Source organism: Oncorhynchus tshawytscha, linkage group LG31 (assembly GCF_018296145.1).
Source record: "Oncorhynchus tshawytscha isolate Ot180627B linkage group LG31, Otsh_v2.0, whole genome shotgun sequence".
Classification (NCBI taxonomy): Eukaryota; Metazoa; Chordata; class Actinopteri; order Salmoniformes; family Salmonidae; genus Oncorhynchus; species Oncorhynchus tshawytscha.
This window is the reverse complement of record NC_056459.1, coordinates 20,363,174-20,389,423: the sequence shown is the minus strand read 5'-3', so window position 1 is coordinate 20,389,423 and position 26,250 is coordinate 20,363,174. Positions and strand designations below refer to the sequence as shown.

The following is a 26,250-nucleotide window of genomic DNA, read 5'->3' as shown; positions in this document are numbered from 1 at the left end:
GGTTACTATTCCTTTTTTACATATAGAGTATAAAAAAATATATATATATCGATAGGTTTAGGTTACTACATCATATATATTTTTACACCAAATACAAACATACACATATGAACAACAGTTTACATACGCACACAAACATTGACTACATTTAATCTGCCCAGACCCGCATGCTCACACCCCCATCCCTAGTCCCTGCATTATTGTTTGCACACGGCCTTAAATTGTACCAATTTGTTTTTCTGGGTTGCCCATGCTATTTCAATATTTAAAGAATAAATAATTAGATATTTCCATAGTGTTAATGATGGCGGATTAATTGAATTCCAAGCTTTTAATATAAATTTTTTCAAGATGAGTGATGAGAAAATAATTGTCAAGTACATTGGGTATGTCAGTACAACCACATATGCCATATCTTGAAATATGCAGACAGATGGATTAAAAGTAAGTTTACAATGTAATACTTCTGACAACAAACTTTCTAGCTCTGCCCATAACTTTTGGACTTTATAGCATTCCCAGAAAGCATGGATTATTGAATCACACAATTTATATTTCACCATGCGTTTGAATCCATTCAACCAGGCTAAAATGACTTGCTGTCGAAACATGCATATACTGTAACTCAAACATATGCATACAGCAGTGGAGGCTCTTCAGAGGAGATAGGGGAGGACCATCCCCCTCTGTGAATTTCATAAAAATACAAATTGTGAAAACTATACTAAATATATTAATGTCACCAAATATTGATTAAAACACACAGTTTTCCAATGAAGGTCTACAGTAGCCTCAACAGCACCATGGTGAAGCCGGAGGACAGCTAGCTTCTGTCCTCCTCTGGGTACATTGACTTCAACACAAAACCTAGCAGGCTCTTGGGTCTCACCCCCTTCCAAAGACTTACACAGTAATCATGACAACTTCCGGAGGACTTCCTCCAACCTATCAGGGCTCTTGCACCATGTACTGACATGTTGTCCACCCAATCAAAAGATCAGAAAATGAATCTAGTACTGAAAGCATAAGCTACAGCTAGCTAGCACTGCAATGCATAAAATGTGGTGAGTAGTTGACTCAAAGAGAGAGAGACAGACAATAGTTGAAGAGTTTTTAACAAATTAATTTCTTCCAAAATAAATGAGAAGCAAAAGAGAGAGAGCTAGCTATATTTGTTTGCATATTTTTTTACTTTCACTTTCAGCTACTCAAATAACCGGCTCAAACAGAGAGGGATGCTATGTTATCTAGCTGGCTATGGCTATCCAACACTTTAACTCTTCTAAGTCAAGGTACGCTTTTGGGTTTGTTAATTTATTGCCACTGGGCCTACCGGTATAACTGCTAAACTACTTTCTGATTGTACATTGTACTGCATGATTGTACCGAGTTTGCAAACGCGTTAGTTCTAGTAGTTCTAGTAGTATGTTGACTATGAGGTGAAAACGATGCAGGTTTTGTCTAGTGGTCAGCAGTCATGATATGTTTTTTTCACCTGGTCACAGACAGATGATGTGAAGTCCACAAGCGAAGGGAAAAGGTAAGAGGAAGAGAGCGCATAGATAGATGCGAGAAGGAATGATATATACAAGGAGCAAAGTGATCATGCTGTTTGTATGTGGCTGCTAGAAAAGTGAACTGTGTTTGCGTGTGATTCTGTTGAAAAACATTTCTTTAACGGAAGCAAACGGAATGAAACAGGGTTAAACATACCTGAATTTGTCCAATAGAAACTCTAATATGCAACTGTTGGACTAATGATTCCACCCTAGATCAGCTAGATGTAGGCAAAAGTGTGCAAGGTGCTATTGAATGTGTCACTGTTTTTCACCTTGATTACTCAAAATTATTCGACTTGTGCACCTAGGTTGTAAACTTTCATTCATAGGCTAGGTTGTAGCAACCTCATGATGGGTACAGGGAAAATTGGAGTATCATGTAGTAACCTAAACCTATCGATGTTAAATTGAGCGCGTTGAATGGAATATGAATGACAGTCATCCAATATGCTGTAATAGAAATAAGGTCATGCTCATTAAAAAGAAAGCATCCTCCCTCATCTTAAACGGCACCGACTGCCACTGCCATACAGTAAATCATACATTGGAAATCTGTGGAGAGATTAGCTGTGGAACAGCAGCTTGAGTTAACGCGCGCATATCGCCTGCAAGGAGATAACGCATTTGGTCCAGAGTGCATTAGTGTTGACTACACTATTTATGTAGCCTACTATAGGTAAACAATGATGCTGCTTTCTGGTTGACTGGTGGATTGACTTTACATCACGGTTGGTGTTACACTTTCCATGTCTCTGCACATTAGGCCTATAAATCAAGCATCATTACCTCTACAGCTGACAAACATGGGTCTGACACTTCCCTACACTGCTGCTCCATCTAGGACCACTTCCCCACAAGCTGGGTTTTCACTGAAATAATATCAAGACATCCATTCTTTGTAAGACAGTGTGTGACAGTGGCTTGGCCACAATGGCAGTGAGTTAATGTACCAAAGTGATAGGTAGTTTGACAGTGTGTGTCTGTGTGCTTTGTCACAATGACTGTCAGTGGGTTCCCATACCAAAGCCGGTGGGGAGAATGACAGTCCAGGTGCAGTCTAATCCACTGGGGTAGTTTCCAGGGAATCCAGGGCTCAGGATGACACCGCTGACATCAGTCATGGAGCCACCACACTGGGCTGTGGAGACAATCACACTCAGACAGGCTTAAGGATAGAAGAGTAAAATAGAGCAGAGTACAGTAGAGTACAGTTTAGGAGAGTAAAGTAGCGTAAAGTACTGTATAGTAAAGTTTAGTACAGTATAGTAGAGTAAAATAGCGTACAGTATAGCAATGTTGAGTAGAGTACAGTACAGTACGGTATTGTAGAGTAAAGTAGAGTACAGTAAAGTACAATAGAGTAGAATAACTACTTTATTAATCATAGACAAAAATCTTAAACTTCACCATGCCATGTTCTTAACTGTATTTATAGCTACAGTTTCCTAAAAGTAGAAAGGTTCATCTCGGGTTAAACATCTCTAGACTGTATGAATGGGTATCGGGGCCACCGCCAGATTAGTACATTATTGACAGGCCGTTAAATGGGCCTGCCCTTCAAACATTCTGGAGTCTATTTTATCATCAGTGCTACAGATCAACTCACCTTGTAGTGCTATTAGCATAGTCTCTTTCCCTCTCAGTGGCTCAGCCAGTCTGAGGTAAATCTTATTCTGTGAAAAGAACAGCCTTCTGTGTGCTAAAAGGCACAAAGGAGCTGCATACCTTTCATAATGGTGTGAGAGCTTTTATAAAGCAACGAACAAAAGCACAACGCTTCATTGAGGTCTTTCAGAAAATGTGTCTGCACAGGCAGATTTTTTTTTGTTCACCACTTACAAGTGTTGTGTGTCTGAAAAAAGTAATTCTGTTAGATGAAAAAAAAAATAATAATAATAATATGAAACAACATCAAAAGCAGTTGAAACCTATCCGGCCTGAAAAATGATGGATGAGCTGAGTCAGCTGTGAATAAAGAGGCGTTCGGACTTGGGGCCGGAACTCTTTAGTGAGAGTTGCACCTTCAAAGCTGCTGGAACGTGGAGCGGGGACAGGATGTCCAATGGGACAAACAGAACACGTGAAGGCATCAAAGCCCCAGGGATTTCTGAGAGATAAACACCGTGGCCTTGTTAAAAGTTGACGGTTGAACTTTAGAGGTCCTAACACTGAGGCCTAGGGTCCCAAGGGAAACCCTCTAGTACCGAATCGCCTTCCAAAATCAGTGGCAGTGGGGAGGCTCAGATGTAAACTTCTGGCACATAATAAAAAACAGTCACAGAACGAATCCATCACGCCCCTCACAGTAGAGCAGCTCAGAGGAAGAGACTGTATCGAGTGTGAGGACAGAGATCCGAGATCCCAGAACATTTGAGTTTTTTCTGTTTGGTGAAATAGGCTCATTCAGCTAATTCAATGACTGGCAAGAGACTAAAGAGAATGTGTCTGTTTCATATGCATACCAAAGCCCAAGGCACAACCCTGGCGTGATCAGGCTCATTATTTTTGTTTACAACGCAATGAACACATTGTTTCTGAACAAATCTGAACAAATCAATCAATCAAACGTTTTTGCAATATGCTTAAAAAAAGATAATGGAAGCAGGTGAACTGTGAAAAAATTATTTCGTTTTTTCAGGATATACAGCTGGCCTGAGATGACAGTTGTCTCCGAGACAACAGCCAACTCTGGAAATGTCAAAGTTGTACTTTCTCCACTGTGTACCGAGCCTCTAGACTAGTGGCTCCAAAACGTTTTGGCCCGAGACCTCATTTTTAAAAACTTTACTTGCATAAAAACTGTGGATGGAAACGTGGTAAGTGAGGATCTTTTCCCCCCAGTCTGATTTAGTGCCTGGTCTAATGAGGCGTGTGAGCATTGTAGAGGGAAACAGACACATACAGTGCATTTGGAAAGTATTCAGACCCCTTCACTTTTTCCACATTTTGTTACATTGCAACCTAATATTTACACACAATACCCCATAATGACAAAGCAAAAACAGGCTTTTAGAAATGTTTGCAAACGTATAATAATAAAAAATGCTAATTACATTTACACAAGTCTTCAGACCCTTTACTCAGTACTTTGTTGAAGCACTTTGGCAGCGCTTACAACCTCGAGTCTTCTTGGACATGATGCTACAAGCTTGGCACACCTGTATTTGGAAAGTTTCTCCCATTCTTCTCTGCAGATCCTCTCAAGCTCTGTCAGGTTGGATGGGGAGCATCGCTGCACAGCTATCTTCAGGTCTCTCCAGAGATGTTTGACCGGGTTCAAGTCCGGGCCCTGGCTGGGCCACTTAAGGACATTCAGAGACTTGTCCCAAAGCCACTCCTGCATTGTCTTGGCTGTGTGCTTAGGGTTGTTGCCCTGTTGGAAGGTGAACCTTCGCCCCAGTCTGAGGTCCTGAGCACACTGGAGCAGGTTTTCATCAAGGATCTCTCTGTACTTTGCTCTGTTCATCTTCGTCGCCAGACCCACTGGCTCCAGGTCATCTATAAGTCTATGCTAGGTAAAGCTCTGCCTTATCTCAGTTCACTGGTCACGATAACAATACCCACCCATAGCACATGTTCCAGCAGGTATATCTCACTTATCATCCCCAAAGCCAACACCTCATTTGGCCGCCTTTCCTTTCAGTTCTCTACTGCCAGTGACTGGAACGAATTGCAAAAATCGCTGAAGTTTGAGACTTTTATTTCCCTCACCAACTTTAAACATCAACTATCTGAGCCGCTAACCGATTGCTGCAGCTGTACTTAGTCCATCTGTAAATAGCCCACGCAATCAACCTACCTCATCCCCATACTGTTTTTATTTTATTTACTTTTCTGCTCTTTTGCAGACCAGTATCTCTACTTGCACATCATCATCTGCTCATTTATCACTCCAGTGTTAATCTGCTAAATTGTAATTATTCGCTCCTATGGCCTATTTATTGCCTTTTGCACACACTGTATATAGACTTTATTTTTTTCTACTGTGTCATTGACTTGTTTATTGTGTTATTGGCTTGTTTATTGTTTACTCCATGTGTAAAGCTGTGTTGTTGTCTGTGTCACACTGCTTTGCTTTATCTTGGCCAGGTCGCAGTTGCAAATGAGAACTTGTTCTCAACTATCCTACCTGGTTAAATAAAGGTGAAATAAAAAATAGAAATCTTTCCCTCTATCCTGACTAGTCTCCCAGTCCCTGCCACTGAACAAAATCCCCACAGCATGATGCTGCCACCACCATGCTTCACCGTAGGGATGGTGCCAGGTTTCCTCCAGACATGACGCTTGGCATTCAGGCCAAATAGTTCAATCTTGGTTTCATCAGACCAGAGAATCTTGTTTCTCATGGTCTGAGAGTCCTTTAGGCAAACTCCAAGCGGGCTGTCATGTGCCTTTTACTGAGGAGTGGCTTCCGGCTGGCAACTCTACCATAATGGCCTGATTGGTGAAATGCAGTTGAGATGGTTGTCCTTCTGGAAGGTTCTCCCATCTCCACAGAGGAGCTCTGGAGCTCTGCCAGAATGAACATTGGGTTCTTAGTCACCTCCCTGACCAAGGCCCTTCTCCCCCGATTGCTCAGTTTGGCTCCAGGTTGGCTCCAGGTAGAGTCTTGGTGGTTCCAAACTTCTTCCATTTAAGAATTATGGAGGCCACTGTGTTCTTGGGGACCTTTATCGCTGCAAACATTTTGGGGTACACTTCCCCAGATCTGTGCCTCGACACAATCCTGTCTCGGATCTGGACAATTCCTTCGACCTCATGGTTTGTTTTTTTGTTCTGACATGCACTGTGGGGCCTTATATTGACAGGTGTGTTCCTTTCCAAATCATGTCCAATCAATTGAATTTTCCACAGATGGACTCCAATCAAGTTGTAGAAACATCTCAAGGATGATCAATGGAAACAGGATGCACCTGAGTGCAATTTCAAGTCTCACAGCAAAGGGTCTGAATACTTATGTAAATACGGTATTTCACTTTTTTATTTGTAATAAATTCGCAAGAATACTCAAAACCTGTTTTTGCGTAGTCATTATGGGGTATTGTGTGTAGATTGATGAGGAATTGTATTTATTTAATCCATTTTAGAACAAGGTTGTAACGTAACAAAATGTGGAAAAACTCAAGGTGTCTGAATACTTTCCGAATGCACTGTGCGTGTTCCTGAAAGTCTTATCTTTCAGTGATGGGGTCATAATATTTTATAGCTTAAACCGTTCAAAAGATAGGGCCACATTTGTAGGAGGAAAACGGAAACCACTCTGCTTATTACAACCACATCTACCGGCTACCGGAGGTTACTGACATAGCCCCTGTTCTATGAACGACTCCATTTTCAGCTTCTCTCATGACCACTAGTTTGGAAAACGCTGCTCTATACAATCCTAATTGACAGTCACACCTTTACATCACAGAGTAAAGGAACTCTACTCTATTTTCTACTAGATGTTTAGACATACAGATAGATCTTGGATCTTAATTTGAGTCAGTTTTCTACAGCAGGAAAATAATCCTGCAGCAACAGAACATGTAAATTATTATGTGGGCTATAAAAAATTGACATTTTTGTAGGGGCTGATACATTTTTCGTTTCGTGCAAATAAAGTCTGAAATTAATTTGACAAACTTTATAAGCCTTTATTAAATGCACTACAAGTTTGTTTGTATTTCCTGCTCAGCAACAAAAGAGTGATCAAATTAAGATCCTACATCTGTACTAATGTCATAGTAAAGTTATCGACATACCAAGACACAGTGGGACTGGGTAGTTCCATCTCCGGACTGGTCCTGGCATACAGGTTATATGGGCGTTCCCCTGGTGAAGAAAATACATGTGAGAGATAATCAATAAGGGGCTGTGCCTTCTCCGGAAAATAATGAAGGAAGTGGAAGGTGTGTTCCATAACGCGCTAGCGGATTGGAAATAACCTTCCATGGATTTGTATTATTTTCCAGAGACTGCACCCCGAGTTGATTATGCCTTTTATACCATGGCTGTAATTTAACACAATTCCACAAAAAATGTATTAATTTGCAGGTAGAAATGTGTTCAACATCCAGCTAGCTAGTTTACTAGATAGCATCAGTAGTTGCCTTGGTAACCAAATAAACAGACTTGCCAGTTAACCAAACCATCAGTTCTAGTTTCCTATTATGAAAATCGAATTATGTCAATGCCAATAATGACTTTTCCTTTCAAAAGCAGCTCAAACATAGAACATGTAAGAACTATATCCATTGAATTCTACCATACAAATATACTGTGCATTATAGGGAAATAATGAATGCTCTAGAATGCCCTTTAATCTGAAGTCAATCTGAAACAAGTATTGAAGAATGCCATGGTGTAAGTATTTAGGAAACATACAGTATTATGTTGTAATGTTACATATGCCTTATTCATAGATGCTTTAGAACAGTAGAACACTGAGAAAAACGTTCAAAATACCTACTAAGATGAACAGACAGAGAGAATAGATGAAATCGATCCAGATAGAGAAAAATAGAGATGTAAAGATTTGCTTCTTACCTGCAGAGAGTAGCCTTGTTCACACTGGAACAGCACCACGTCTCCAACCATGTAGCGCTCTCCAACCTTGATACCATAGTTGGGGGTCTGTGGCTCTGGACAGGACTCCAGACCTATGGCTGAGGAGAGAGGGAAAGAGAAAATATGACTTGTTGTCACAGTTTTACACGCACACACGCACGCACGCACACACACACACACGCAAACACACACACACGCACGCACACGCACGCACGCACACACACGCACACAATGAAGCCATCTACTGACAGCCATACCTGTGTACTCCAGGTGGAAGCCTGCAGCAGACACACTGATGTCTGAACTGAAACTCAGGTACAGGTTGTTGGACGTGCTGTTGAGCAACTGGGGGATGGTGGTGCCTTGAAAGAGAGAGAGAACGAGAGTGAGACAAGATGTTATAAAATAAGCTCTTTAAAGGTTCACTTCACCCTTACTGCTTGTTGTTCTGCCATAAATACTAATCCCCCCCCCCAAAAAAAAAGATGGGACAATCAATTAGTGATTAAAGGCTTATATAAAACAGGAACATAGTAACACCAGGTAGTTGGTTTGTGAATCAACCTTTTGCTTGTGTTTCATACCATTCAGATGATACCCTCTCAGCTACTAGGTGCTATTTAGCGACACTAACAAGTGGTTAATAACAGACTTAAATAACAGTGAACAGCTATGAAGAGAACAAACATTGTAGCTACAGCACTTGGACAGCTGCAAACATGACGCATGTTGTGTCCATCTCCCTACTCCATTCTCCTACGTGTCCTCCTCACATCGATCTCGTTCCCTCTCTAACATCCCATTGTTCCAACCTCCAGCAGCTTCCTATAGATTGTATAGGTGATGAGGCAGGTCAGATCTGTATGGACCAGCTCACAGCTCCACATTGTGGAGTGGCCCTGTCCTCCAGGCCTCAGCATGGGACTCATACCCAGTTGAACTTCCACATTACTGTCCACCCCCACGTCCTCTTCCCGCTCTCCACCCCATAGGCCAACAAGGAGCGTGGCTGATTCTGGGTCCCTATTGATGTGCTCATCAGCCATGGTATTATTGTCAATGCGGCTACTGAAATCAGCGGGAGGCAGCTCCCTTGACAGGCCTGGCAGGAATTGATCTGTAGTACACAGTCAGGGAGGGTCACATTGAACCACATGTGTTCCGACTGGTAGAATTATATGATCATGACCGTGGACGCAAGAAGGTGTATTTCTTGAGGGAAAACAACTTATTTTTTACAGAAATGTATTATAATGATCTCGGAAAAGGATTTTTATGTTATGAGATACATTTTGTGTTATGAGATCGTGGTCATGGACGCAGGACGGTGTTTGTCTTGAGGGAAAACAACTTATTTTTCACAGTAAATTATTATGAGGATCTCAGAGAGGGACTTTCTTGTCCTAGAATATAGCTAGCTGTAACTCTAATTGATGGCCAAATCAGGATGACATTAACAGATATCACAACACATTTGTGATGCTAAATAAATGAAGGCACCAGAAGTGTTTTTTTTTTTTTAAATACAGGATCTGTAGATTACCTGAGTAGCTGCCCAGTCTAGGAGCGTGGTTGTCACCTCCGTCATAGAAATCCAGAGAGTCCCAGTTGTGTTCGGAAGCAAAGCTCACCACCTGGACCTGAGGAGTTCGAAGTCAGACCCTTTTCACACTACCTCACCAACCTGACCTGAACTAGGCTAACTCACTAATGCATGATTCATACTATATCCCACACAGTACTATACTGGCTTGCATATTATCTTTTCACATTATCCTATCCAGCACTGTTCCAGCCACTATGGCGGATGCGTAAGCAGGCCACCACAGTACAGATCGATTCGGCTTGGCTCAGTAGTGTGAAAAGGGTATCAGCCAGAGGAAGAACACTCCCATACAGAAACACACATACACTTCGTTGTCACTTAATTTAAAAAACACATTGAAAATGTACTGTAGATAATATTCAATGGAAAGAGATAGGGGCCAGAATTGAGGTTCAAAACACAGAGCACTCTTACTGGCTACATTAAACATTTACCCTTTAAATAATTAATAAGCTATTAAGCATTCCCTTTGTTAAAAGTTTTAACTTCTCATACTGCATGGCGATATTGTTAAATCTCAAACATCTATATTGGTCCATGGAACTTCAAACAGAACAAGAGGGCCTCTTACTTGGATTCCAGCGCCCTCGGGCACCGAAACCTTCCAGACGCAGTTCTGATTGTTGTCATAGGGCTCAGGGTAACCCGGGGAAAGGATGGTCCCCCTGCGTGCCGTCAGGGTCCCTCCACACGGCACTGAGGGGACAAAGTCAAAACACAGAGGGATGTATGTTAGTACACCGTACCAAGTGCCTGTGCTAAAATACAGTACGTCCCATTCATTAGCACAAGCACATCAGACATCCAAGGAAAACGACATGCTACATCAGACATCAAACTACATGCTAGCTAGCATGCATGTCCTAATATGTCCACCATATACATGGGTCTGTGCTTTGATGGACGCACTGAGGGCTTTTAAATAGACACCTCACTGAGAAACAGATATCATTATGTAGCTAGTACAACCAGGTGGCTGTGCTGTGCCTAATGGAGCTAGGCGTGTCTTCTCCTCGACTGTGTTAAATACATGAAACTGAAGGACATCCTAAATGAGCACTGCTAGTCTGTTATACTTTCTGAATAGGGGCCCTGGTTACCTCACTACAGACAGAGATTTCACTATAGATGTCTGACTTATAGTGAAGATTCAGTGAGGTCTCAGTCAATAGAAGATTGATTGACTAACATAGAGAGAACAGATGTTGGACAAGGAACGGTTAATCAAATCTTCGATAAAGGCATTCTTTTTAGTGACAGACAGTGATTGTGGAAAAAGTAAAGAGGTCTAAAATAATGTAATACCTCACATTGAACAATCAGCACAGTTCAGGTTGACGGCTATTGTCGTAGAGGCATACCTTTTCATTCTTATCGGCCTCATACCTATACACACATCCCATTCCACCATGTGTCTGTGATTAAATAAAACTTGAATTAAAAAGGGACAATGAAAAAAAAGGGAATGCTTGTCGGATGTGGCAGGTCTTGCAAACTATTAAAGACTACAAAGGGAAGCACAGCCGGGAGCTTCCTAGCGACACGAGCCTACCAGATGAGCGAATTAACTTCTATGCTCGCTTTGAGGCAAGTAACACTGAAACATGCATGAGAGCATCAGCTGTTCTGGGCGACTGTCTTCACTGACATTTTCAACCTCTCCTTGTCTGAGTCTGTAATACCAACATGTTTCAAGCAGACCACCATAGTCCCTGTGAACAAGAACACTAAGGTAACCTGCCTAAATGACTACCGACCCATAGCACTCACATCTGTAGACTTGAAATGCTTTGAAAGGCTGGTCATGGCTCACATCAACACCATTTTCACAGAAACCCTAGACCCACTCCAATTTGCATACCGCCCCAACAGATCCACAGATGATGCAATCTCTATTGCACTCCACATTGCCCTTTCACACCTGGAAAAAAGGAACACCTATGTGAGAATGACTACAGCTCAGCATTCAACACTATAGTGCCCCTAAAGCTCATCACTAAGTTAAGGACCCTGGGACTAAACACCTCCCTCTGCAACTGGAACCTGGACTTTCTGACGGGCCGGCCCCAGGCGCATCCCCAACGCTGATCCTCAACATGGGGGCCCCTCAGGGGTGCGTGCTCAGTGCCCTCATAGTACTTCCTGTTCACTCATGGCTGCACGGCCAGGCAAGACTATTTTTATTATATAATTTACCTTTATTTATACAGGTTTTTTCTCATTGAGATAACATCTCTCTTCCCAGAGAGACCTTGTCCAATAGCAGCAGAGGGAACAACGTTTCAGACAAAACAACTTACATACACTAACATAACATTAAACAAAATCATAAACATACATACAGTACAACAAAAACATTTTACATTAAAAACACAAACGCCTTGACTAAAAACAGCTGGCCTAAAAACAATTACACTCTTCTGTGATATATATATATATATATAGATCAATTGTTTAAACTCCACCAACGAAACTAGATCATCACATTTTAAAATGTTCATGACAGAATTCCAGGACCACGGAGCTAAGTAACTAAAACTATTTCTAACATGACCTGTTCTAATTTTTGGTACTGTTCGAAGCAAATCAGAATGGGACCGTAATTGATATTTATTTACTGACCTGACTAAAAAAGAACAGAGATAAAATGGCATTTTACCCAATATGGCCTTATAATTCAGTGTATACCAGTGTTTAAGCCTACGCAAGGTCCATGTCGACCAGCCAACAGCACTGTAGATATCACAATGATGTGTTAGATGTTTCTGATTTGAAATTAACCTGAGGGTTGCATTATACACTGAATCAAGTGCTCTCAGGGTAGTGGCTGAGGCCTGCATTTATATATCATCACTAAAATCTAAAACCGACAGTAATGTACATCGTACCAGCTCCTTCCTGGCCTCAAAAGAAAATCAAGCATTATGCCGGTAATAAAATCCTATTTTCAGCTTGAGCTTCCTTATCAAGTTCTCTATATAAACAGTGAAGCTCAGCTTATCATCAACCCACACACCCAAATATTTGTACACTTTGCTCTATAGTATGTCCAGCCAATGTAGCAAGGCATAATTTTAACATGCCTGGCATTTGAAAATACCATGCATTTTGTTTTACCCGAATTTAGAATCAGCGTTAAATCATACAGATTCTGTTGTATGATGTTAAATGCTCTTTGGGCATTTTCAAAAGCTAAAGATAAACTACTACCACCTGAATAAAGAACAGTATCATCTGCATAAAACTGAACATCCGCTGTTTCAATAAGATCCCCAATGTTGTTGATATACAAAATGAACAACAGTGGGCTCAAAATAGAACCTTGCGGAACACCTGAGCACACCTCTATGGACTCAGATTTACAACCATCCGCCATTACACATTGTGTACAATTTGATAGTTAATTTATAAACCAATCTAGAGCATGACCTGTAATTCCACAACATTTTAACCTTTGCACTAACACAGCATGGTCCACGGTGTCAAAAGCCTTCGACAAATCAGTAAAAACAGACACACAATGTAACTTCTTATCAAGAGCACAGTGGATGTAAATTAAAACCTTCAATGTTGCTGAAACAGTGCTGTGGCCAGACCTAAAACCTGATTGCATTCCATTTAAGATGTTGTTTTCTTGGAAGTAGACCTTTAGCAGTCTACTAACTAAGGACTCCAGTACCTTTGACAGTACAGACAATTTTGATATGGGTCGATAGTTAGTAAGCGAAGGATCTCCACCTTTCAGGAGAGGCAGCACAAAAGCAGATTTCCATAACTTGGGGATGTCCTTAACATCAAGCGTGAGGTTAAAAATACATGTTAAGGGGGAGAAATGATGTCTGCAGCTAGGTGTAGGAGGCAGGGGTCTAGTTCATCAGGGCCAGGGGATTTTTTTAAATAAATTTCTTTCAGGGCTTTACACACTTCTGAAACAGAGAAGGATGAAAAGGAGAAACTGGTGAAGGAGTGCACAGGGGTGTCAGGTAAATTCATAGGGGGCTCAATTATACCTTTGACCTTTTCAAATAAACTGCCTGCATCTAAAAAAATGTGTATTCAAGGCTTTCAGGATGGAGGTTCTCTCAGTTACAATCTGTGTATCGACCAACAATTGTTTGGGAAGATGTGTATATTTTTTGCACTCCAAACCCTACACTACTTGCCAAAATTTAGATGGAATATTTACATTTTGTGAAGTAGATTTCAGGTAGTGGTCTGCTTTCAATTTACGGATCATATCCACACCCATATTTCAAAGATGTTTAAAAGCCTTCCAATCATCTGCCAAACCAGTCCCTCTTGCTTTAGCCCACATAGCATTTCGTTCCCTTATGATTTTTGTAAGTTCCCTAGTAAACCAAGGGTTCTCTCTGTCCTTAATCCTGCATTTTTTTAAAGGGGCATGCCTATTGCATACATCCTGGAATGCGTTGTGGAAGTAAGAAAAGGCTAGTTGAACATCAGGGATTAATTCCATTCTATTCCATTCAATGCTAGATACATCATGTAAAAACCCTTGAATATCAAACCGCTTCCAGTTTCTTTTTGTAATAACACGTGGAGATATCTTAGGAATTTTACCATCTCTCAGTGATCACTTATGTAATTTGCAAAAATACCCGAAGCATTAAAACGATGGGGAGTATTGGTTAAGATCAAATCAATCAAAGAGCATTTCAGAGGATACTTTATATTCAACCTCATTACACTGTTGACAATCTGAGTGAGATTGTATGTATTGCACAGAACTTTGGGTTGATCAGAGCTAGATGTTAGCCAGTCCCGATTCAGATCACCCATCAGGACAAACTCAGAATTGACATTCTGTGATAAAAATTTGAAAATACAATCCAAAGAGCCAATAGTAGCAGATGGAGGTCTATAACAACAAGATACAACAATATTTAAAGATAAGCCAAGGTTTAGGTTCAGAGACAGATATTCAAATTGCTTAGGTTTAGAAACAGAAGTCAGAACGACCACCGAGAACTTGTCTTTTACATATACAGCAACACCACCAGCCTTAGATTTACGATCTGTACGAAACACATTGTAACCATTTATGCCAATATTTTTGTCAGTAATAGATTTTTTAAGCCAGGTTTCAGAAAGCATAAATACATCAGGGTCGGCAGTTTTTATCCATATATTCAGAAAAATCAAGCTTTGGCAGAAGACTTCTTACATTTATATGCAAAAACTTCAGGCCACTCTGACTACTTAATTCGGCAGGGGTAACAATGTCAGGACTTGGATTAGACTGGACATTTCCAGACAATAGAAGCAGCAAGATAATGGCAAGTCTAGATCGAGGGTTACAACATTTGGAGTTACAGACAGCAGTTGAACGAGAATCCAGAGTCACCAGAGTCTTTAACGCCACATATTTCAGGAGATGTGTAAAGTCCAGAGACATGGTTAAGTATCAAGAGAACAGTCCTGACAAGACTAGATATTCAAATTGCTTAGGTTTAGTAAGCGCAAGAGTCCGATTTCACAATACTTGAGGGAGAAACAATCATATATTTCCTCATTCACAGTGCAACGGGCTCTAAAAGTATCGCCAACGTTGTAAAAGCCAAGGGTAGAACCAGCAAAATGAACAACAGCATCATGTTTGTTAAATGCCCCTAATCAAATAGTTCAACTGCTGATCAATAAAAATTCAGCGATGTATGCTGAATTATGCTGGATTGTGGACTACAGGAAAAGGAGGACTGAGCACGTCCCCATTCTCATTGACAGGGCTGTAGTGGTGCAGGTTGAGAGCTTCAGGTTTCTTGGCGTCCACATAACCAACAAACTAACATGGTCCAAGCACACCAAGACAGTCATGAAGAGGGCACGACAAAACCTATTCTCAGGAGACTGAAAAGATTTGGCATGGGTCCTCAGATCCTCAAAAGGTTTTACAGCTGCACCATCATGAGCATCTTGATGGGTTGCATCCCTGCCTGGTATGGCAACTGCTCGGCCTCCAACCGCAAGGCACCACAGAGGGAAGGGCGTACGGCCAAATACATCACCGGGGCCAAGCTTCCTGCCATCCAGGACCTCTATACCAGGTGGTGTCAGAGGATTCCAGCCACCTAGTCATAGACTGTTCTCTCTGCTCCCGCATGGCAAGTTATACAGGTGCACCAAGTCTAGGTCCAAGAGGCTTCTAAACAGCTTCTACCCCCAAGCCATAAGACTTCTGAACATCTAATCAAATGGCTACCCAGGTTGGGGTAAATTGACAATGCATAGATAATAAACAGCGAGTAGCAGCAGTGTAAAAACAAAGGGGGGCTGGGTGGGGGGCAATGTAAACAGTCCGGGTTGCCATTTGATTAATTGTTCAGCAGTCTTATGGCTTGGGGGTACTATAGAAGCTGTTAAGTAGCCTTTTGGACCTAGAGTTGGCACTCCAGTACTGCTTGCTGTGCAGTAGCAGAGAGAACAGTCTACGACTTGGGTGACTGGCGTCTCTGACAATTTTTCTGGCCTTCCTCTGACACCGACAAGTAATTAGGTCCTGGATGGCAGGAAGCTTGGCCCCAGTGATGTCTTCTGTAGCGCCTTACGGTCAGATGCCGAGCAGTTGCCATACCAGGCAGTGATGCAACCGGTCAGGATGCTCTTAAAACCTCTTTGGGATAGGGGGCAGCATTTTCACTTTTGGACAAATAGTGTGCCCAATTTCAACTTCCTGCTACTCATGTCAAGAATATAAGATATGCATATTATTAGTAGATTTGGATAGAAAACACTCTGAAGCTTCTAAATCTGTTTGAATCATGTCTGTGAGTATAACATAAATTATGTAGCAGGCAAAACCCAGAGGACTAACCATTCAGAAATATATTTTTTGAGGTCACTGTATATTCAATGAGTTTTGCAGTTCCTACCACTTCCACTGGATGTCACCAGTCTTTGGAAATTGGTTGAGGTTATTCCTTTGTGTAATGAAGAAGTACGGCCATCATGAATTTGTGTCATTTGAAGTGTACTTTTTGAGAAGGCGCATGACTGGAAAAGTAGCATGAGTTTGTTGTCTTCCTGTATTGAACACAGATTGTCCCGTCTACAATTTGATCGATTATTAAAGTTTAAAAATAACTCAAGTTGTATTACAAAAGTAGTTTGAAATGTTTTGGCAAAGTTTACAGGCAACCTTTGAGATATTTTGTAGTAACGTTGCGCAAATTGGAAGCTGTTTTTTTCTGGATCAAACGAGCCAAATAAATGGACATTTTGCATATATATCGACGGAATTAATCGAACAAATGGACCATTTGTGATGTTTATGGGACATATTGGAGTGCCAACAAAAGAAGCACGTCAAAGGTAAGGCTTGATTTATTTTTTATTTCTGCGTTTTGTGTGGTGCCTGCTGGGTTGAAATATGCTACTCTCTCTTTGTTTACTGCTGTGCTATGACCAGATAATAGCTTCTTATGCTTTCGCCGAAAAGCCTTTTTGAAATCTGACATGTTGGCTGGATTCACGAGTGTAGCTTTAATTTGGTATCTTACATGTGTGATTTAATGAAAGTTTGGATTTTATAGTATTTTATTTGAATTTGGCGCTCTGCATTTTCCCTGGCAATTGGCCAGGGAAATCCCAGAGAGGTTCATTAATGGTGCAGCTGTAGATCTTTTTGAGGATCTGGGGACCCATGCCAAATCTTTTCAGTCTCCTGAGGGGGAAAGGGTATTGCTGTGCCCTTTTCATGACTGTCAAGGTGTGTTTGTGTAACAGTATAACTTTAGACCATCCCCTCGCCTATACCCGGGCGCGAACCAGGGACCCTCTGCACACATCAAGCATAGTCACCCACGAAGCATCGTTACCCATCGCTCCACAAAAGCCACGGCCCTTGCAGAGCAATGGGAACCACTACTTCAAGGTCACAGAGCAAGTGACGTCACCGATTGAAACGCTATTTAGTGAGCACCACCGCTAACTAGCTAGCCGTTTCATATCCGTTACATTTGGACCAAACTCTCGACCTGCTACACTACAGCCCCGTCGATGTTAATGGGGGCTTGTTTGGCCATCCTTTTCCTGTAATCCACAATCATCTCCTTTGTCTTGCTCACAATGAGGGTGAGGTTGTTCCCCCTGTTTGTTGAAGGGCTGCCAAGTATTGTCCTCCGAACCGCGTGAGGAGGGAGAGAGGTGGAAGAGCAGAGCGTTGTCAATAGCACATGCTGGTATCTAATGCTGCCAGAACAGGTTTTTTCTTTCCTGCTCAGATGATCAGATACGATGGTGATGCTATCTGTGAAGGATAACGGTGTATACTAGAGGTCAGCGCTAAACACTTTGTTTCAACAACTAAGAGCAGGTAGGGCCACACTGATGTCTAATATTGCAGCAGAAATGTCTGATGGATGAGAGAGAGAGAGAGAGAGAGAGAGAGAGAGAGAGAGAGAGAGAGAGAGAGAGCAACGAGAGAGAGAGAGAGAGAGAGAGAGAGAGAGAGAGAGAGAGAGAGAGAGAGAGAGAGAGAGAGAGAGAGAGAGAGAGAGAGAGAGAGAGAGAGAGAGAGAGAGAGAGCAAGAGAGAGAGAGAGAGAGAGAGAGAGAGAGAGAGAGAGAGAGCAACGAGAGAGAGAGAGAGCGAGGGCAACGAGAGAGAGCAAAGTCCAATATATCTGTGTCAGGCGCTTAAATTATTCAACAAATTCACTTCAGAGCAATTTCAACTCATCCATATTTTACAGATGATATATAAAATGCAGCCATATTGCTAAGATAATCACAGAGAAAATCCTATGGACCGTATCCTTCCCACTGGAAAACACAAGCGAAAAACATAAAAACTAAACTAAAAAGACTAGTTCTACATCAGGCCAAAAAGGCAGCATGGAGAGAGCAATTAATTTGCAAATATGGCCCTGTCAATTTTGCGCTCCCTAATGCATTGATAGAGGCTCTTCACCTCCAGATAGCTAGATAGAAGCCTTTCACCGCCACATAAGACAGATGCCATTCATTCAAAGACAGCTAGATAGAGGCCAGTCCTGAAAGAGCAGACTACAGCTGAGGTCAAATCCTGTTTATGAACTACTGTACTCTGTGTCACCCTCCTTTGCTTTGGAGCAGGGCTTTGGATGGGCTTGACAGGAAAGGACACCATGTCATTCTGTCTCTGCCAGTGAGGAACAGGGAGCTATGACAGATCAAAATGTAATCTACAACTCTCCCATCAGACAGGCACACACTCTGTCTACTGTACCCCACCAAGTACACAAAAAGAGCCTAGAAAAAATCCCTGTCTTAAAAGTAGTGTGATAAGAATGTAGATCTGGCTCAAAAACAGAACCTTGAATATTGGTGTGTGGTCTGCAAAAAGAGGATGCAGAAAAAACGCTAAACTTACTTGACGAGAAAAAAGGGAGTCTTTAAAAGACCCTTCAAATGTAATCCAATTGACAATGTCTTAGAAAAAAATAGAAATGATTGGAACCAAGGTTTAAAAATAACTGATATTGGCACAAGATGGAGGGAGAGTTGGAACATTTAACTAACAAAATTACAGTTAACTTCTTGGATATAAGGGGCGCTCTTTTAATTTATGGATAAAAAACGTGCCCGTTTTAAGCGCAATATTTTGTCATGAAAAGATGCTCGACTATGCATATAATTGACAGCTTTGGAAAGAAAACACTCTGACGTTTCCAAAACTGCAAAGATATATGGCTGTGAGTGCGCCAGGAATGAGCCTGCCCTTTCTGTCGTTTCTCCAAGTTGTCTGCAGCATTGTGACGTATTTGTAGGCATATCATTGGAAGATTGGCCATAAGAGACTACATTTACCAGGGGTCTGCCCGGTGTCCTTTGTCTAAATTGGTGCGTAATCTTCAACTGGAGGCATTTTCCCATGAGATTCAGAAGAGAACGCACACTTCCATGAACGATATATCATCGAAGAGATATGTGAAAAACACCTTGAGGATTGATTCTAAACAACGTTTACCATGTTTCAGTCGATATTATGGAGTTAATTTAGAAAAAAGTTTGGCGTTTTGATGACTGAATTTTCAGGTTTTTTTGGTAGCCAAACGTGACGCACCAAACGGAGCGATTTCTCCCAAACAAATAATCTTTTTGGAAAAACTGAACATTTGCTATCTAACTGAGAGTCTCCTCATTGAAAACATCTGAAGTTCTTCAAAGGTAAATGATTTTATTTGAATGATTTTCTGGTTTTTGTGAAAATGTTGCCTGCTGATGCTAACGCTAAATGCAAACGCTAGCTATCAATACTGTTACACAAATGCTTGTTTTGCTATGGTTGAGAAGCATATTTTGAAAATCTGAGATGACAGTGTTGTTAACAAAAGGCTAAGCTTGAGAGCTAGCATATTAATTTCATTTCATTTGCGATTTTCATGAATAGTTAACGTTGTGTTATGCTAATGAGCTGCGGGGATAATTACACTCCTGGATACAGGTTTTTTTCGTAGCTAAACGTGATGAACAAAACAGAGCGATTTGTCCTAAACAAATAATCTTTTTGGAAAAACTGAACATTTGCTATCTAACTGAGAGTCTCCTCATTGAAAACATCTGACGTTCTTCAAAGGTAAATGATTTTATTTGAATGCTTTTCTTGTTTTTGTGAAAATGTTGCATGCTGAATGCTACACTAAATGCTATGCTAGCTATCAATAATCTTACACAAATGCTTGTTTTGCTATGGTTGAAAAGCATATTTTGAAAATCTGAGATGACAGTGTTGTTAACAAAAGGCTAAGCTTGAGAGCTAGCATATTTATTTCATTTCATTTGCGATTTTCATGAATAGTTAACGTTGCGTTATGGTAATGAGCTTGAGGCTGTATTCACGATCCCGGATCCGGGATGGCTAGAATCAAGAGGTTATTAACAAACATTTACGCTTAATCCAGTATAAACTAATGTGTAGAATTTATTATATATGAGACACAATTCACAAATTCTACAGCACAATAGCAGAGTCATGTCTTAAGTGTAAAACTAACAATGACTCAATAATTCATGCCTTCTGGGAGTGCTATAAAGTCAAAAAGTTATGGGCGGAGTTAGAAAGTTTGCTGTTTTTACAATAATAGATTGCAGTTCTATTGATAGTCAAAATGTGTAAGAAACTGGCCAGAGCGCCGTCGGGAAAGAGAGTGAAAGTGTCATCTCTCACTTTAACTCTATACTCTCATCAGAGACAATCTCTTTCTCTCACACTCTCTCTCTCTTCTCTTCTTGCTCAACCCTCTGTCTCTATCCTCTCTCCTCTCCTCTCCTCACCACACTCTTTAGACCTGGCTGAATGCACAGCCAAGAGGAAACATTCTGTTCAGAGTGGTAAGGAAGGCCCTCTGAGGGACCCTCACAGCCAAAACCCCAGTCTGCTTTCGTGTGCACACTCACGCTCCCACGATAATGACTTTGCCTCACTTAAGAGGCGGCCCGAGATGATTGGCATGTTGACAAAGCTCGTTAGCGGTAGAACAATCAGGGGTGTTTCTCACACACGGTAGCCAATCACCATAGCCGGCAATTGGCTTGGGGGCCAATCATACTGACCAACACAAGTGGGTAGCGAGTCATTCCATTGGGCCAGGGTGTCAGGGACGGTCTCACAGCGGATGGCGGTGGAACCGTGCAGGACGTATCCAGGGTTACACTCAAACAGGACCGAGGCACCCATGGCGAAGTCGTTCCCGATCCGTTTGCCGAAGCGAGGCTCAGGGACTGAACTGCACTGGGTGGCACTGGTCCTTGGGACAGCTGTGGATAGGATAGGAGGTGTCAGTAAAGCAATGGAAGAAGAAGCAGCAGCAGGGGGAGAAAAACTTCAAATGAGATATACCCAATCTCTCACCATAGACTTTCAGCTAGCTGGCTAGCTAGCTAACATGACATTTGATAATGGGTTCTGAGGTAGGATATAACATCAATGCAAAACCACGTCTGAGACAGACCAGCACCATGGTGTTCTTAGGCTTTGTAAGAGCAGAGGAGAGCGTGTGTCTGTTACCTTCATCATCCGCCCCTGAGCGCTCAGAAAAACTATTACACACTTGAATACTGAAGGCAGGGTTATCACATAAACAAGAACCGTCTGACTGAATCTGTCATTTGTGTAAAAGTCTGGTGGTGTTCTATTTAAACAGAAAATTGAAATTGGGATTACATTTTGAGAAGAGCAATAACTGAGCTATTGAGTGGGATTTAAGTTAGCAGGCCTAGCTCACAATTGCAAGAACAAATGAATGAGTCCAAAAATGAGGGAGGAAGGACGGAAGGGAGGCAGAGAGGCAGGGACGCAGAGAGGCAGGGAGGGAGGCAGAGAGTTGTTGGGATCCGTCCAGGAGTTAGGCTTAGCATGTGTCAGGGGGGAATGAGACTTCTACACTGGAAGATGCTGCTGCTAGATGGGACCCTATTCCCTATATATTGCACTACTATTGACCAAGGCCCATAGAGCTCTGTTCAAAAGTAGTGCTCTATGTAGGGAATAGAGTGCCATATGGCACGCAAAATTACTCTGAGGGGAAATGTGGAATGTGTACAATTTGCAAAAGTTCTAAGAAGTTTGATCATTCTAAGCTTTTTGGGGATATGTGAAGCATCTTGCTGAGCAGGACACCTCTGCGCCTGGGATAATGCTGAACAGACAGGTTTTTGGGGCCAGGCAACGTCATCAACAGATAGCTAGCTGACAGAAACATGTAAATGTACCCCTCCTGCTTCCGCACACTAGTGATGACTGTATGTACTCTATGGAAGTGTGTGATGTTCTAAATGTCAGGCATGTAAAAATAATTGTAATTTACAGACCTGCATTACTCTGGAGAGCACTCTGTAACAACATATCAATAAAGGTCCATTTATTTCACTCCCTGTCAGAGTCACACATTCCAATATTTATTACAAGTGGAGGTACTGAATTCAAAGGATCCTAATGTTTATACAGTCATTTCGAACACATAGTGACAGTGGAGTGTAGGCAATCCTTACATGCACAGCTAAACTCAATCCATGCCTCTGGCTTGGCTGGGGTTGGATGAAAGCGACTTGCTTATTCATTTGAATAATGTCATGACAGAGCTGAAATACCCAATATTGGAAGACAGAAAGGGCTTAGTTTTGTATGTATGTTGCCAAAATTAGTATAGCCTCCAAGTCATAAGGATGTCCAAATTAAATTGCAATGTCCATACTGTGAGATGCCTAAGACGGCGCTACAGGGAGACAGGACGGACAGCTGATCGTCCTCGTAGTGGCAGACCATGTCTAACAACACCTGCACAGGATCGGTACATCCGAACTTCACACCTGCGGGACAGGTACATGATGGCAACAACAACTGCCCGAGTTACACCAGGAACGCACAATCCCTCCATCAGTGGTCAGACTGTCCGCAATAGGCTGAGAGAGGCTGGACGGAGGGCTTGTAGGCCTGTTGTAAGGCAGATTCTTACCAGACATCACTGGCAACAACGTCGCCTATGGGCACAAACCCACCGTCACTGGATCAGACAGGACTGGCAAAAAGTGCTCTTCACTTTTGTCTCACCAGTTTTGTCTCACTCGTTGTTTTGTCTCACCAGGGGTGATGGTCAGATTCACGTTTATCGTCGAAGGAATGAGAGTTACACCAAGGCCTGTACTCTGGAGCGGGATCGATTTGGAGATGGAGAGTCTGCCATGGTCTGGGGCGGTGTGTCACAGCATCATCGGACTGAGCTTGTTGTCATTGCAGGTTACAAGGAAGACATCCTCCTCCCTCATGTGGTACCCTTCCTGCAGGCTCATCCTAACATGACCCTCCAGCATGACAATGCCACCAGCCATACTGCTCGTTCTGTGCGTTCTGTACTGCAAGACAGGAATGTCAGTGTTCTGCCATGGCCAGCGAAGAGCCCGGATCTCAATCCCATTGAGCATGTCTGGGACCTGTTGGATCGGAGGGTGAGGGCTAGAGTCATTCCCCCCAGAAATGTCTGGGAACTTGCAGGTGCCTTGGTGGAAGAGTGGCAGAGTGGGGTAACATCTCACAGCAAAAACTGGCAAATCTGGTGCAGTCCATGAGGAGGAGATGCACTGCAGTACTTAATGCAGCTGGTGGCCACACCAGATACTGACTGTTACTTTTTGATTTTGACACCCCCTTTGTTCAGTGACACATTATTTCATTTCTGTCAGTCACATGTCGGTGGAACTTGTTCTGTTTTTGTCTCAGTTGTTGAATCTTGTTATGTTCATACAAATATTTACACATGTTAAGTTTGCTTAAAATAAATGCAGTTGACAGTGAGAGGGTGTTTCTTTTTTTGCTGAGTTTATCTATGGAAGACAAACCTTGGTAGACAAAGTGAAAGCCCTTAGCAGTCTCCGGGCCGACCGTGGTGAACTTTATGGTTATCTGGTTGCCCGTGCTCAAGGGTAGAGACTCTCCTGAAGAAAAAAAAACGGATTTCAATGATCAATCAAACACAACTTACAACTCCACCATACACAAACATTTCACAGGATGAAAGGTTATTCTTCTGATTGATGTGCAGGTTGGCTGTCCAACAACTGATGATCCGACCCAGTTAAAGATAAATGTATCAGACTCCATTGGATTAATCAATCATGTTGATCTGATCTGGCGTTGTTTAACTCTGATGCCTGTTGTGCTGAACTAATCAGCTGTTAGTTCAACGTTATACTTGAACAGAACATTAAGAGTCAACAAGGGATTCATGCTTTGATAGAAGGCCTTATTGATTGCCAACGGACCCCTTTCATTCCACCTAGTCGTCTTCCTCTTCTTCTTCCTCTTCTTCTTCTTCTTCTTCTTCTTCACAGTCTCCCTGGAACTTTGGTGGTCTTATCCCCGATAGAAACAGGGGAAATGTACAGCCTTTTATTAGCACTTACCTCTTTGTTAAGAGCATCTCATAAGGTGCTGCTGTTTACATGGTACAGACCACGTAATTTTCCCTCCGTCATATACACACACAAGCAAGCAAGCAACGTACACACATGCACACACACACCAACGCACACACGCACGGCTCAATAGCTCAGCGTGACTGAGGGTATGGACCCAAGGGGAACAGATGCTTTGCTGATAAATGCTTTGTATGGAGACTAAAGTGATACTGAATAAACGGGTCCAATATGTGACTAATGTATGGCTCTTGGGATGTGGCTATAAAGCATTCTTGTACAATAACCCAGCCCAGAACCCCGAACAGCAAGCACAGTGACAAAAAGGAAAATCTCCAGAACAAAGTTAAGTGGCGCTTTCACTGACGTGTCTGTCGTTGTGTTGTGTTGCTCTTTGTATTACCTGAGTGGGAGCCAGAGAGAGAAGACAGGAGTGGAGACTGCTGCGTAGGCCCATCATAAATGTCCACAACGTCATTGAGTGATGTCTGGAATAAGACAAATTGCCCAAACAGCACTAAAAGAGAGAAAGAGAGAAAAGAGAAAGAAGTCTTTAACTAATTAAAATACGAACAAAAAAGCTAGCACCATTGTGTTAACACAATTCATAATTTCACACCAAGCTATCAAAATAGTAACGAGACCGTTGTACACAGGTGTACTGGCTGTTTAGAAAATGCATGAGAGCTAAATTGTGACATCTATTTTAAGCATAGTCTCAGTGGATGGTAGGTACTAAAGCATGGCAAAATAGATCACAATGTGTCATTATACAATTACTGTTTTGTCAACTGCTCCTCCTCTCTTTGGCAATGAGCATATTGAGCTGCTTTAAAAAAAATTACATTGTGCTAATAACATCACAAAAGTACATCATTATTCTTCATTACAACAGCAGTGGGCGTAAAACTGTGGCAGGGAATCCCCGAGGTAACTGCACTGTATGTTTATTTAAATCTTTTAATTGGAAACCTCTCTGAGAGTCTCTTAGAGTTCTGAGCAAAGCCGCATTACACTGGTGCACACTTTGGGCTTCCTCTCAACTGTACACAGTAACACAGAAATATCCTTATTTACCCTCCCTAACCACTTTGATGGCGTCATTGTGAAAGCAGAAAACTCTTTACCCAGCCAAGTCATTAGCATAACAAAACTCTACTGTATTTGCCCTAAATTGTTACGAAATGACAATTTGCGATTTGATGCTGAGACTACTTCTTCTCGGGAGAAACCGTATGGTGTAAGTCACTTAGTTGCTGATTTCTCTAACTTCACGTTCCCACTGACCCAAATTCTCTTTGGTTTCCAAGAAGTAAGCCCAATGATGGATGCCCAGTCAGGGTTGGACATTTCCAGTAACTTTTGATTTTGAAATTAGGAGATCCAAATCACATGTGTAATCACTTAATATATGAGATTAGGGTGAGCACTTATGACACTCACTTGCACCATCTTGCCCAACTAACTGTCTATTAGGGAGTCAGTTAATCATTTTCTGCCGTGGGCTAAATCAGGGTCACACAGAGGGTTTCTTGGTATACACATCACACAGATGGTTATGGTCTTAAATAAAAGACGAAGACACCTGTACCATGTCAGATATAGAGTTTAAATGTATTACATTTTG

General features: G+C 41.9%; 1 protein-coding gene across 1 annotated transcript in view; it reads right to left on the bottom strand.

Annotated features, from left to right (window-relative positions):
• The window catches only part of LOC121841470 (CUB and sushi domain-containing protein 3-like), a 633,380-nt gene that overhangs the window by 141,789 nt on the left and 465,341 nt on the right, over positions 1-26,250 (bottom strand). Inside the window, exons 32-40 of the mRNA XM_042310031.1 lie at positions 25,027-25,140; positions 24,048-24,143; positions 21,267-21,470; positions 10,286-10,410; positions 9,652-9,748; positions 8,366-8,470; positions 8,088-8,206; positions 7,304-7,373; positions 2,581-2,697 (exon numbers count right to left, since the gene is read on the bottom strand). Of these exons, the coding sequence (XP_042165965.1) occupies positions 2,581-2,697; positions 7,304-7,373; positions 8,088-8,206; positions 8,366-8,470; positions 9,652-9,748; positions 10,286-10,410; positions 21,267-21,470; positions 24,048-24,143; positions 25,027-25,140 (1,047 nt within the window). The remainder of the gene's footprint in view (positions 1-2,580; positions 2,698-7,303; positions 7,374-8,087; positions 8,207-8,365; positions 8,471-9,651; positions 9,749-10,285; positions 10,411-21,266; positions 21,471-24,047; positions 24,144-25,026; positions 25,141-26,250) is intronic.